The sequence below is a fragment of the Marmota flaviventris genome, chromosome 11 (genome assembly GCF_047511675.1).
Source record: "Marmota flaviventris isolate mMarFla1 chromosome 11, mMarFla1.hap1, whole genome shotgun sequence".
NCBI classification, from domain to species: Eukaryota; Metazoa; Chordata; class Mammalia; order Rodentia; family Sciuridae; genus Marmota; species Marmota flaviventris.
In genome coordinates this window covers 6,951,912-6,964,792 of record NC_092508.1, presented here as the reverse complement: position 1 = coordinate 6,964,792, position 12,881 = coordinate 6,951,912, and the positions used below count along the sequence as shown (strand labels likewise).

At 52.6% G+C, this 12,881-nt stretch overlaps 2 protein-coding genes across 3 annotated transcripts in view; both read left to right on the top strand.

Annotated features, from left to right (window-relative positions):
• The first annotated feature begins 636 nt into the window (after positions 1-636).
• Chrng (cholinergic receptor nicotinic gamma subunit) lies at positions 637-6,082 on the top strand. The gene is made up of 12 exons (XM_027941973.2): positions 637-691; positions 794-933; positions 1,166-1,210; positions 1,366-1,475; positions 2,048-2,203; positions 3,132-3,229; positions 3,477-3,677; positions 3,861-3,975; positions 4,158-4,272; positions 4,927-5,143; positions 5,379-5,512; positions 5,806-6,082. The coding sequence occupies exons 1-12, from the start codon at positions 637-639 to the stop codon at positions 5,977-5,979; spliced, it is 1,560 nt and encodes a 519-aa protein (XP_027797774.2). The 3' UTR covers positions 5,980-6,082.
• A 1,674-nt stretch (positions 6,083-7,756) lies between these two features.
• The window catches only part of Eif4e2 (eukaryotic translation initiation factor 4E family member 2), a 28,049-nt gene continuing 22,924 nt past the window's right edge, over positions 7,757-12,881 (top strand). For both annotated transcript variants that reach the window (XM_027941683.2, XM_027941682.2), the window contains exon 1: positions 7,757-7,844. In XM_027941683.2, the coding sequence (XP_027797484.1) occupies positions 7,825-7,844 (20 nt within the window). In that variant the 5' untranslated portion in view covers positions 7,757-7,824. The remainder of the gene's footprint in view (positions 7,845-12,881) is intronic.

Sequence of the window (12,881 nt, the reverse complement as noted above, 5' to 3'; positions counted from 1 at the left end):
CTGAGCTCCACTGAGGAGCCCCTGCTCAGAAGCTGTCCTAGTCCCAAGAGCCCCGAGCTCCAGATCCTTCTTGGCCCTCCAATTTCACAGCTTGCCAGGGCTGTGTCCCTGTCTCAGGGCACAGAGGACCTGAGGATGGCCTACTATGCCAAAGCGTCTTTCTCCTGGGCACTTCACCCTATCTGCTCTCAGTGTCTCAGAGCAGTGGAGTGGCCCACCAAGATGTCAGGCTGGTGGCAGAGATCTGGGGTTCTCAAGCACATTACAGAGAACCTCGTGTACAGACCATGCCACCGCCTCCACCTCGCCTCTCCCCAGATCCTGCTTCTCTCCCACACCTGGGAAATGGGGTTGGGTTGGGTCCTCTGTGTTTGAGGGTGGGGATGGGGTGCTCATCTCTGTTGGGACAGAAAGCCCCTCCCCATCTGGGGGCCCAGGAAACCTGAGCCCAGCATTGTGTGCATCCTGGGACAGCTGACAATGCTGTGGTCAGACAGCTGGTGGAGCGGGTGGGAGTGCAGGCTGTCACATGACACCCCGTCCGTCCATCCCTCCCTCCCTCCCTCCCTCCCTCCTTCCACCCTGGACTTGGGGAGTTGCTGTCCCATCCCTGTCGCTGGAGAGAGCTGAGGCACCATGCATGGAGGCCGGGGGCTGCTGTTCCTCCTGCCACTGCTGGCTGTCCACATGGGTAGATGGGGGAATCTGGGTCTGGGGGGCCCAGAGCAGGGGCCCAAGGCCTCAGGGCACAGAGGCTCTGGGGGGCTGTTGAAGTTCCTGCCGTCTGTTGCAGGGGCCCAGGGCTGGAACCAGGAGGCGCGCCTGCTTGCTGACCTGATGCACAGCTACGACCCCCACCTGCGGCCCGCAGAGCGGGACTCTGATGTCGTCAATGTCAGCCTGAAGCTCACCCTCACCAATCTCATCTCCCTGGTGAGTTGAGGGAGGGAAGAGGGGCTGTCACCAGGCCCTGGGACTGCTGGGGAGAAGAGGGAGGAAGGACCCACTGGGGTGAGGGGCTGCCAGGGATAAGGAAACCCCCTGGTGGGGGCACTGCTCAAGGGCTTGGGGCCTCTGGTTCCATCAATGACCTCTGGGAATAGCACGGGGGGGGGGGGGCGGGGGGCAAGGCATGAGGTGCTCAGCCCTTCATCTGAACCCCTAGAACGAGCGAGAGGAGGCCCTCACCACCAATGTCTGGATAGAGATGGTAAGAGGCTCCCCTGCTGCCCTCCTGTCTACCAGTGTCCTTACCCTAAGGCCCCTGGCCCCCCCAAAGCTGCTCCTGCCTCCTGGGCTGTTCTTCCATTCCTGGGCTCTGTGCAGGCGAGAGCAAAGGCCTGGAAGCCACCCTTCTCCCTGCAGCAGTGGTGTGACTATCGCCTGCGCTGGGACCCACAAAACTACGGAGGCCTGTGGGTGCTGAGGGTACCATCCACCATGGTGTGGCGGCCGGATATCGTGCTGGAGAACAAGTGAGCAGGGGACATGGGCAGGGGTGGGGGTCAAAGGATGCCAGGCCAGGGCCCAGCTGAACAAGAAAATTATGGAAAAAGAGACAGGGGGTGAGGTGGGGGCAGAGGGTGCAGAGCAGGTTGCTGCAGGGGCCTGGGGAAGGACCCCATGGGCAGGCCTTGGGGCAGCCCTCTCCCCCTGCTGACATGGACTCTGACCCCAGGGCCAGCAGACCCGACCCCACACCTGACTCTGTCTTGCTGGGCCACCTCCCTGTAACCTGGGGCCAGTGACAGGGTTCATCATAAGAGTGTAACAGTGTCAGACACTATAATTGGACGAGTGTTTTGGCTGTCCCAGGAAGAAGAGAAGCAGAGATCAGGGCGGGCCCAGAGGGAGTCGGTCCGGGTTGGGGAAGTTGCTGGAGTCAGTAGTGGTTCAGGATGAGGACCTGTGAGGGGTGTGGCAGGTTCGGGTGTTGGTGTCCTCTGGCCTCCATCCACATGGGACAAAGGGCTGGATTGGGCTCTGGGGTCTCTGCTTGGGCGGTTGAGGTCTGAACCCACAGCAGTGGACTGGCCTGTGCCCACAGTGTGGATGGCATCTTCGAGGTGGCCCTCTACTGCAATGTGCTGGTGTCCCCTGATGGCTGTATCTACTGGCTGCCACCGGCCATCTTCCGCTCTTCCTGCTCCATCTCCGTCACCTACTTCCCCTTTGACTGGCAGAACTGCTCCCTCGTCTTCCAGTGAGGCCACTTATGGGGTGGGGGAGATTCCAGGAGCTGCTCTGAGAGGTGCCTGGGCAGGGGTGGGGGACGAGTGTTCTGGAGTCCCCTAGAGGGCAGGGGCCAGGATCCATGGCTCCCAGGACTCTGCTCATCTCAGGTAGGGACTGAGGGTGCCCAGACCTCTCACCTCCTTCAAGGCCTCGGTTTCCCAGCCTGTGCCCCAAGCAGGGAAATCAACGTCTGGGGATGGGGCAGGAGGGGGGAGTGGGGTAGGCAGAAGGTGACCTGCGTGCCTGGGCACCCACAGTACCCCCACCAGGCAGGGCTGTCCCAGGAGGGAAACCAGGCCAGGGGGTCTCTGGGTCTCAGTTCCAACTCCATAAAAGTGGGAGCAGGGCCTGAGTGAGGTGTTCCTGTGTTTTAGACGAGTGGTCTTTCTTCAGGGAAATCTGGCAGGGAGGGTCCTCCAATAATCAGACCTGAGGGACTGGGGCTGGGGCTCAGTGGTAGAGCACCTGCCTAGCATGTGTGAGGCACTGGGTTCGATTCTCAGCACCACATATAAATAAATGAATAAAATAAAGATCCATCAACATCTTAAAAAAATTAAAAAAAAAATAATAATCAGACCTGAGAGGGCCTCTCCAGGTGGACATGGATTTGCTATGTTATAGTTGCTGGCAGCAGCGAGAGGGACAAACCCGGAGTGGTCCTGGGTACTTTGGTCGGACAACCGCATGGAACAGCAGCCTCTGGCCCTTTGACTCAAACATCCTGGCTCTCCAAAAGCCCATTCTCCCCACACTCTCAGCAACCCCACAACCAGGGCTTTATGGAGAACCCAGAAGTGCAGGACTGAACTTTTTGAAGCCAAACGCCCACTGTTGCCCCCAAATGGCCAGGTCTGGACTTTGGGGGTTGAGCCTTTCACCCTCTGTGCCCCCAGGTCTCAGACCTACAGCACCAGTGAGATCAACCTGCAGCTGAGTCAGGAAGGCCGCCAGACCATCGAGTGGATCTTCATTGATCCGGAGGCCTTCACAGGTAACCTCCACCCACAGGGCCCCCACCAGATGTGGCTGAGTGGGTCAAGGCCAGACCAAGGCCATGCCCTTCAGTGGAGCTCCAGGTGAAAACCAGAGCAACCCACAAAGAAAGTTCCTGAAAAATCCAATGACTTCTGACTTCTTCTGTGATAATTACTCCCATTTTGGAGGGAGGGGGGTCAATACCCACTCTCCCACCCCACTGGTGTCCCTTGATGTGCCCACGCCTGCTCGCCCACCTGTAGAGAACGGGGAGTGGGCCATCCAGCACCGACCAGCCAAGATGCTGCTGGACGCAGAGGCGCCAGCTGAGGAGGCAGGCCACCAGAAGGTGGTGTTCTACCTGCTCATCCAGCGCAAGCCCCTCTTCTACGTCATCAATATCATCGCCCCCTGCGTGCTCATCTCCTCTGTGGCCATCCTTATCTACTTCCTGCCTGCCAAGGGTACCTGGAACCCATGGGAGGGGAGCATGCCCCTGTCCAGCATAGGGGACCACTGGGAGGGCAGGGAAGAAGGCCCTGCCCAGGCACAGAGCAGCACCAACCATGTGGGGTGAGGGGCTCCTCTGAGGGCAGGGAGGGAGGAGGTGGGGAGACCTGCTCTGAGGGCTTCTCCGTCATGGTCAGCGGGCGGCCAGAAGTGCACAGTGGCCATCAATGTGCTCCTGGCCCAGACCGTCTTCCTCTTCCTGGTGGCCAAGAAGGTACCTGAGACCTCGCAGGCAGTGCCACTCATTAGCAAGTAAGGCCAGTCCTGTCTCCTGCCCACCCTTCCCCTCCCTTCTCAAGACCCCAGCTTGGCCCTCCCCATCCCTCCACCCCACCACCCTCTGACAGGGGACCTGAGAGGAGCCGCTTATGGTGGGGGAGTCTGTGCACAGGGTGCCTGAGGGCCACCCAGCCCCGACCACCTGCTCCTGACAGGTACCTGACCTTCCTCATGGTGGTGACCATCCTCATTGTCGTGAATGCTGTGGTGGTGCTCAACGTATCCTTGCGGTCCCCCCATACACACTCTATGGCCCGAGGGGTTCGAAAGGTAAGGCCCCTCCCTGCCCACCCCAGCATCCTCCTGTCCAGCCATTCACATGCGCTTACCTTTGTTCCCGTCCTGGTCATATTCAGCAGCAAACGCGTTCTCTATGAACCTTCAAGCACGTGCTAAAATGGATGGATGGATGGTGATGGGAGGGAGATTACATATGTGAGCTTATTTAATCTTTATAAAACCCCTATTAAGTGGATATTAGTATCATTTTCATTTAATAGATGAGAAAACCAAGGCTCAGAGCAGTTAAGTAGCTTATCCAAGGTCACACAGCCAGAAAATGGAGGAAGTAGTCTGATTCAGAATCTGTGTGTCCACCTGAAGCAGATAACTGAGGCTCTTGTTACACATACAGATTCCCAGGCACCCAGGCATTCTAAGCCAGAAGAGCAAGCATGGGGGACAGGAGGCAAGAATCTGTGTTTGTAACAAGTACCCTGGTAATTCTTATATGCACAAAAGTTTGAGGTCTCAGTGTCCATGTTCAGGATACAACAGCCAAGTTGTACCAGGGCCAGGCCACTGACCCTAATATGCTGCCTCTAAGACCTAGCAGCATGAGTCTTTCTTGCAAATGTCCAGCTTTAGCTCCAAAGCTCAGCCTGGCTGTCCAAGCTGAGCCACCCAGAGCAACACCCTTTGTAGGTGTTCCTGCGGCTCCTGCCACAGCTGCTACGGATGCATGTTCGCCCACTGGCTCCACCCACTATGCAGGACACCCGCCCCAGGCTCCAGAATGGCTCCTCCTCAGGGTGGTCCATCACAACTGGGGAGGAGGTGGCTCTCTGCCTGCCACGCAGTGAACTCCTCTTTCGGCAGCGACAGCGCAATGGATTGATGAAGGCAGCACTGGAGAAGCTAGGTGAGGCCCAGGGTGCCACTGGGGACACTCCTGCCCAGGGACTCCAGTTGGTGAGCCGGGCGCAGCAGATGGTGTTGGACAAGCATCCAAGCTGGGGAAAGAGGGGCTGGGGTTTCAAAGGAAAGGCCAACTTCTCTGCCTGTTTCTCCCCCATTTACTCTCTGATACACCCCACTGGCGAGTGACCTGACTGTCTACACTCCATCAGAGAGTAGCTGTACTCTCTCCCCATCAGAGAAAGGCCTAGAGCCAGGACAGAGCCAGGAGTTCTGTGGCAGCCTGAAACAGGCCGCCCCTGCTATCCAGGCCTGTGTGGACGCCTGCAACCTCATTGCCCGCGCCCGGCACCAGCAGACTCACTTTGACAGCGTAAGCCGGGTCAGGCTCGGACCGGTGGGGTGTCCAGAGTACATGAGTACATGAGCATGAGATGGGGGAAGGCGAATGGGGTGTCCAGGAGAGGGCAGTGGGTGGAAAAGGTGGAGCTGGCAACCGGGAGGAGGAGGGTCCTCAGGGAGAGGGACCGTGGAAGAAGACAGGCTGGAGCCTGGAGGGAGGTGGGAAGCACCCCCCAGAAATGAGGAATGGAGGCCCAAGGACAGAAGAGGGAGCCAGGGCAGGCCGGGTGCCACAGTCACCTCCCTCCCTGCTCCTGCCCTCAGGGGAATGAGGACTGGTTCCTGGTGGGCCGCGTGCTGGACCGCGTCTGCTTCCTGGCCATGCTCTCACTCTTCATCTGCGGCACTACTGGCATCTTCCTCATGGCCCACTATAACCGGGTGCCCGCCCAGCCATTCCCTGGAGACCCCCGCCCCTACCTGCCCCCACCAGACTGAGTCAACCAATGGCTGCTGGACATACAGGAGTCATATTTGTGGGTCAACTTGTCTTATCAGCTGTGCTGCACTGCTGAGGTCATGAGGACGCTCTTTGGGAAGAGCTGGGGAAATAAAGAGACAGAGTTGGAGTCCTGGAGTGGTTAGGGATGATGGGCTGTGGTCAGGGTGTGTTGCTGGGGTTGGCACCCACATAACATCAGCTAGATGGCCCTGGCACTAACCATTCCTCTGCTTAGCCCACTCCTCTCTCTCCAGCAAAGCATCATCTCCCATCATTGTGAAACCCTTTGTTTTGTTTTATATCATGCTCCAGCTGGATGATGAGTCCTCCCTGAAGGAAGGCAAATCAAGAGAGGTGTGAAGAGCCCTCTCAAAAGAAGGGTGGCAGCCCATGCCAGCTGGCATGTGGCTCCCTATTCCTGGGTGCTATAAGCACCCAAGAGCCAACAGTGACTTTCCCCTCATGTGCTTTTTGTGTCATTGACCACAGAAGATTTCTCAGGTTGTATCATTTTTTTTTTCATTGCTAACAGTTCCTCACAACATCACAGAAAGGAAAGAGTCACTATTCCCCCCTTGTGCCATATGGGCAAATTTGGGCCCAAAATAAGAGGGACTCCTCCAGATACTGGTGATTCAGGGAGGTTTGGAGTTCAGAATTCCTGACTCTGACCTAATCTCAGACACTCTAAGAAAGAGTCTGTGGCCTGAAAAGTAGACTTTCTTCCCACTCTTCTCTAAAGCCAGGGCCTTTGCACTGGTTCCAAAGCATGGTTAAAACAAGGAAGAGCTAACTAAGCAGGAAGCTGATTAACAAAGAGCCACTGGGCTCTGCCTTCCAGAAGGAGACCTTGATCAGACTCTCTTGGCCCCACTTATCAGGAAATAAGACGATCAGCTATAGTCTTCCTGGGGTAGAGGCATGGCCCTGCTCTGAGCACAGAAGGGCCTGAGTTCTGCAGGTGCCCATGAGCCAGTCACTTATGCCTCTTTAAGACTGCTTACCCGTCCGTAATATAGATACAGGTGTTAGTTTCTATATTATCCTCGCCACAGGACCAGAGATGGGAGTAATAGTGATTCAAAACTGTGAAAGTGTCACCTAAAGGCGGGAAGAGGGGACCCGGGAAATAAGTCCTCCCCCAAGCCAGGTTGTTGGCTTTGGGGCTCCACTGCCAGCAGGTTCATTTTATTTACTCGATTATGTGTGTGATGTACCTGGGGCGGTCATGACCACAGGGTCTTAGGGAGTGGCGAGGATGGGGGTGAGGCTTCCACCCAGGATACAATTACGGTGGGACAATCTCAGGTTCCTTATTAGTTTTGTCACCATGGTGCGACTTTCTAGCCTCTCAGGAAGGCTCAGAGAGCCGAGGATAAGCTCCAGCTCCCAGCCCACAGTAAGCACTCAGAGATGAACACTGGCTACCATTAACCGTGGGTTCCTGAGTCTGGCACCTGCCACTCCGGAATCCACACGGCAACCTGCCGAGGTGGGTCAGCTCTACTGGACAGCAGTGCCAGGGGAACTGGCCTGGGGAGGTTTAGAGAGGCACCGGGCCGCGTCGCCGCGCCGAAGGTGGAGTCGGGGTTTGCACCCGACAGCCAGCGCAGAGCCCTGGCGCGGCCCACAGACGCCCCAACAGCCCTAGGCTCCGCAGCCGGCCGGCGCCTGTGCGCATCCTCCCTGAGCCGGCGCCCCGGGAAAGCTGTCCCGCTCCGGACCTGCGCGCCGACGTTCCGCTGAGCCACGTGCAACCGGAAGTGGCCGGGCCCTTGCCGGAGGGACCAGGCAGAACGGAAGTCACTCTGTGAGATAGTGGCGACAGCGGCGGCGAAAGGATGAACAACAAGTTCGACGCGTGAGTGGCGCGTGGCCGCCCCCCGGGGCCCCTTCCCCCAACCGTTCCCCCCGCGCCCGCCCCCGCTGGGACGTGGCGGCGCACACTCTGCGGCATCGGCCTCCCTCCAGGGCGCGGCAGCGGCCGCGGCCGCACGGGCCCTGCGGTGGGGAGGAGGGGGCCGGGGACCCCAGGGCCGCCGGGACCGAGGGCGAAGCGCGGGGCCCGCGGGAGGGGTGGCCGAGCCGCCCGGAAGGAGGAGATTCCCGCGGCCCCGCCCCAGGTGCGGGGTGCGGCGGCTTGGAGGGGTGGAGACCCCGGCGGCTTGGCGGTTTCCGTAGCCCGGCCTGCCAGCCCGGTTTTCCTCACGCAAGCTCCTGGCTGGGCAAGGTCGCCGGGCTCCTCTGGGCATCGGTATTCTCCTCTGCAAAGTGGGGACGGTAACAGCCGGCGTAGTGCAGCTGTGATGAGGCCGTGTGGCTGCCGCGCGGCAGTGACGGAATTCTCACCCTCTTCCTGAGACTCTGCTCTTTCGCCTCCCCATCTGGTTCCCGGCTCCCGGCACGGCGGGCCCACCCTGCACTCCCTAGGACCCACTCTAATCCCTAGTCCCAGCGTCACATAATTTAGGGGTACGGAGAGGAAATACAGGTCCTTCCAATGATTGTATCTTTTTGCATTACAATTTTTGTTCGTATCTTTTAACAGTACATAGATAAGGGTATTACAACAGTTGTACCTTGAGGTAGATCATGTTTTTACCTCCTTTCTATTAGTCTAATCTGTCTCCTATCCGAAGACCCAGATCTTAGTCCCAGATCCTCCAGTTGTTTGACAACAGAAAAGTCCCCCAATGTCTGAGCTGTTGTCACCCCACGTTAATGTTAATACCCTGCTGGAGGAAGCCAGCCATAGTCAGCAAATTGTCTAGATTGCCAATTAATGCAGTTATAAATGCAAAGTGGGATTACTGTTAATAGGTTTTGACCTGGTGTTGCCGACAGAAATTGTTTTTTTCCCCCAATATAATGGGTGCTGTTGTGCAAATTCAGGGCTACTGGGTTTCCAGTGTACTCTGCAGCTCTTCAGGCATGTTTCTTGCTTACTGAAAGGTCTCTGATTCTTGAAAAAGTAGGGATCTTCTCCATCCTGCAGCTTAGTTGAGTCAATCAGTGTATGGACCCCTCACTCCCATCCTAAGGTGAACAATTCCTAGCTCCAGATCCGAATCCTACTTCAGTGGAGCTTTCTTGTAACCCTTATATCCCTCCTCCATTTATTTGACCAGATCATATTGCAAACCTGAAAGGAGTCTTGCAGGGTGTTTCTTTCTTTCTAATTCTCTGCAAATGGGATCTTGTTACCTCTTTGTAAGGAATATGAGGCTCTCTGACTTGAGTAGCTTGCCCAAAACAATAGAAAGGGCCCACCCAGATTTGTTATTTTACTTTGGTTCAGGCATCTCCTGATAGAAGTTAACCTGAGTCATTTTAATTATTTCTGATTATTAACTGTTGTACTGAGCCAGAATCTTTTAATATCTGTCCCCTAGCTTTTGAGGAAAAAAAGAAAGAAAGGGGGAAAACAATAATGTTTTCTTTTGTATGTGTGTGTGGGGATGGAAGCCAGGGCCTCTGGCTTGCCCAAGTGCTTCACCACCAGCTTTCTTAATTAGAAATTGATGACCTTAGTTTTGATTTTATTGTTTAAACTATTGTTACATATTTGGAGTCTGTACTCTTTACTACATCACCACAAGGGATGTATTCCAGCTTTCCTCAAAGTGAGGTTCCTGGAGCTGGTAGCACAGTAATATAATCTGTGGACTCAAGAGAGTAGAGAGGAGCTCAAACCTCCTTTACCATGTAGGTCTTCTTCTCTGAATGTAACCAGATTGTAATTACTTTTTTTTCTTTTTGGTGGTGGTGCTGGGGATTAAACCCAGAGCCTTATGCATGCAATATCCCCAGCCCCAAGGTTGTAATTATTTTTAGGGGAAGAAGATATGAAATTGTAGGATCCTGTTGACATGTAAAACTCTAAGATGATTTCTCAAGAACTGCAGTCCTGATTGTGATAAACAATCAGGTTTCAGATTTTGGTTTTCTAGATACCATACTTGATTTTGACCGTAGTCTATATAAATTACCTTTTAGCCCTTTCTTAACTGCTGTCTGAACCATTTATTTGGCATTTATTGCTTTCGTATTTTAGATCCATGAATTAAACAAATGTTTGTTTTCTGCCACTGTCAGATGCTGGAGATAGAAAGATGGCTTCAGATTCCTACTATAAGGAATGGGTCTAGTTCAGAGTGTGAAGAAATTCCTGGGCAGCAGCTTAGTGAGCTAACCAAGGTACTACACAGTCTGGACAGCCTCGTGTCCTGATTGTCGGCATGAGCTTATGGAGCACTGATTTTTCAGTGCTTGGCTCAAATCCAGCTTTGATCTGGGAAGGGCAGCCTCTTGGAAATAGGTTGCAAAAGATTTGCCTTATGCATAGTCTCAGAGGGCAGGGTGGTTGGCCAGCTCCCGCTCAGGAGGTAAGGAAGTAAAAGCACTAGATGAAGATGCATTAGGTTTTCTTATTCTTCCTGGTTTCTACTAGTGATCAGCAGCAAAACTCCTAAAAAGAAAGGAACTTAAATGCTTTGAGGGATGACAAAAATGAGAGATGTTGGGTGACTGCCCTTCTTCTGCCAAGAAGACCCCAGCAGCTGTCATTGGGATTGGAAGCTAAGAAGAGAAAAGTGCAGTTTGTATCCCTGCATTGTGCCCTGAGGATTTAGAAGATATCCTGGGCCTAAGCCTAGAAAGACCCATGAGATGTTCTTGATTAGGTGGCCAAAAACTGGCCATGACAATACATAGCAGGGACAAGTGTAAACGTGTTTATATGGGGAAGTTCAGAAAAGGGGAGACTGACGTTGCTTCTGATGGGAGATATTTCCAGGAGAAAGTGAGTCCTGAAGGATAGTTAATTAAGGGAGGAGTCAAGACCACATGCTGATCATGACAGGTGATATTAGAGAACTGCAATTAAATTAAGGCAACTAAGTGAGAGGAGTGTGTTGAGGCAGGAAATGCTGTTGAAAGAGGGCATAACAGGGGCCTTAGCACTATGCTGGGACATGAATATCTGTGTACCATATCTCCTCAGTTAGGTCTTGATAAGAGTAGATGCTTAGTAGATGTTGGTAAATTTGGATCCATAGAACTTGTGTACTAGGTAGACTCCTTTTGAAAAGGAAAATAAACACAAGTTTGATTGAGGGGAGGAAGTATCATAAGCGTAGATAAGGGTCTCCCAGAAGTCCAGGGAGGCTGAACTAAGCCAGAGAGAGATGGCCATTTTGGCAACAACAACCAAACTTGCCTCTCTATCCTCTCTTCTCCAATCTCTCTCAACTAGCTTGCTGTTTTCACTCCTTGTCTTGATTCTCTCATGGCTTTTCTTACATGGGGCCCTTGTGGCTGCCCCAGCTTTCATATCTGTGATCTTTCCTCTCTTGGGTGAAATGCTGAGGGAGGATTGCTTATATTTTTGAGCTAGGCCTTGAGTCACAGGTTATTGCCCAAGCTGGACTGCTTGGGGGAAGGGAATGCCGATGACACGAGTCAGATTCTAGAGGATCTTACATTTCATTGTACTTTATCATCCTCGAGGCTAGGCATTAAAGAGCGAAGGACAATTGACCGTCTTAGGATGAAAATTAAATAATCAGATTTGCAGTCAGATAATACATTTCATGGTGGGGATGGGGAGGCTCATGGCACAGGTTACAACTACCGGAGTATCTCCTACAGCTAGGGCAGGCATCTCAACACACAGCTAATTAATCTGTTCTCCTATTTCTCAAGTGTTTTTGGTGTTAGGCAATGGGGATTCGTAGGCAAAAAAAACCCTACAAATGCAGTTTCCTAGGACACATTTCTATGTCTTCATATGATAATGTCTGTGGTTATACTTGGTGCATCATTGGTATCTTTCTTGACAATTGCCTAATTCCATTGAGTATACATATAGTTATGAGGCCAGAAAGTTGATTCTGGAAAAATCCCATAATAAGTGAATAGTCTAGCTGTAGAATAAATGGCATTCTTATCTTTGTAAACTCACAATCTGTTTATAGTTTTACCTGGATTAGTAGATTTGAGGTAGTTGCTCTGTGCTTGAAAGGGTAACTCCTAAAGTGCATTTGACTATGCTTATGAGGCAAGAACACATTCATTCATTCTGTTGGGCATTTATTTGCCCTTTTCATTCAACAATTTTTTAGTGTGTTCTTGTCCCAGGGGCAGGAGATATTGAGATGATGTAAGACATTGTTCTGAGGGAACCCTCCATGTGGTAGGAAAAACAGACATGGGAAATATGACACATCATCTTGAAGGGATGGTGTTTGTAAGTGGTGGGAATATAGGTTATTAGAAGGAACGGAGGAAGTGAATGCCAATGACACGAGTCAGATTCTAGAGGATCTTACATTTCATTGTACTTTATCATCCTCAAGGCTAGGCATTAAAGGACAATTGACAGTCTTAGGATGAAAATTAAATAATCAGATTTGCAGTCAGATAATACATTTCATGTTGTGGAGGATAGGTAGAGATGTGTGTTAGGGAGCCCATTTAGAGATTTATTGTAGTGATTGAGATGACAGAAAAAGATGGCCTAAACTAAGGCATTAACAATGGGGAAGTCTAGGAGACATGGAAAGAAAGAAATGTGGCAATATATATAGGTAAGATTAACCTTCATTTGAAATGCAAAGGAGTTATTTGATAGAAAAACTTCTCGTGGGGCTGGGGTTGTGGCTCAGTGGTAGAATACTCGCCTACCATGCATGAGGTACTGGATTCAATCCTCAGCACCACATAAATGTAAAATAAAAGATATTGTGTCCATCTAAAACTAAAAAAAAAAAAGTATTTAAATAAAAAGAAAAAACTTATCGTTATTGCTGGGTGCGTTGGTGCACACCTGTAATCCCAGCAACTCTGAAGGCTGAGACAGGAGGATCTCAAGTTCAAAGCCAGCCTCAGCAATGGTGAG

Excerpts from the sequence above, each read along its gene's own strand:
- Chrng (XM_027941973.2), top strand. The coding sequence starts at position 637 with ATGCATGGAGGCCGGGGGCTGCTGTTCCTCCTGCCACTGCTGGCTGTC. Across the intron at positions 2,204-3,131 it reads AACTGCTCCCTCGTCTTCCA|GTCTCAGACCTACAGCACCA; the intron begins GTGAGGCCACTT and ends CTGTGCCCCCAG. Across the intron at positions 3,976-4,157 it reads GCAGTGCCACTCATTAGCAA|GTACCTGACCTTCCTCATGG; the intron begins GTAAGGCCAGTC and ends TGCTCCTGACAG.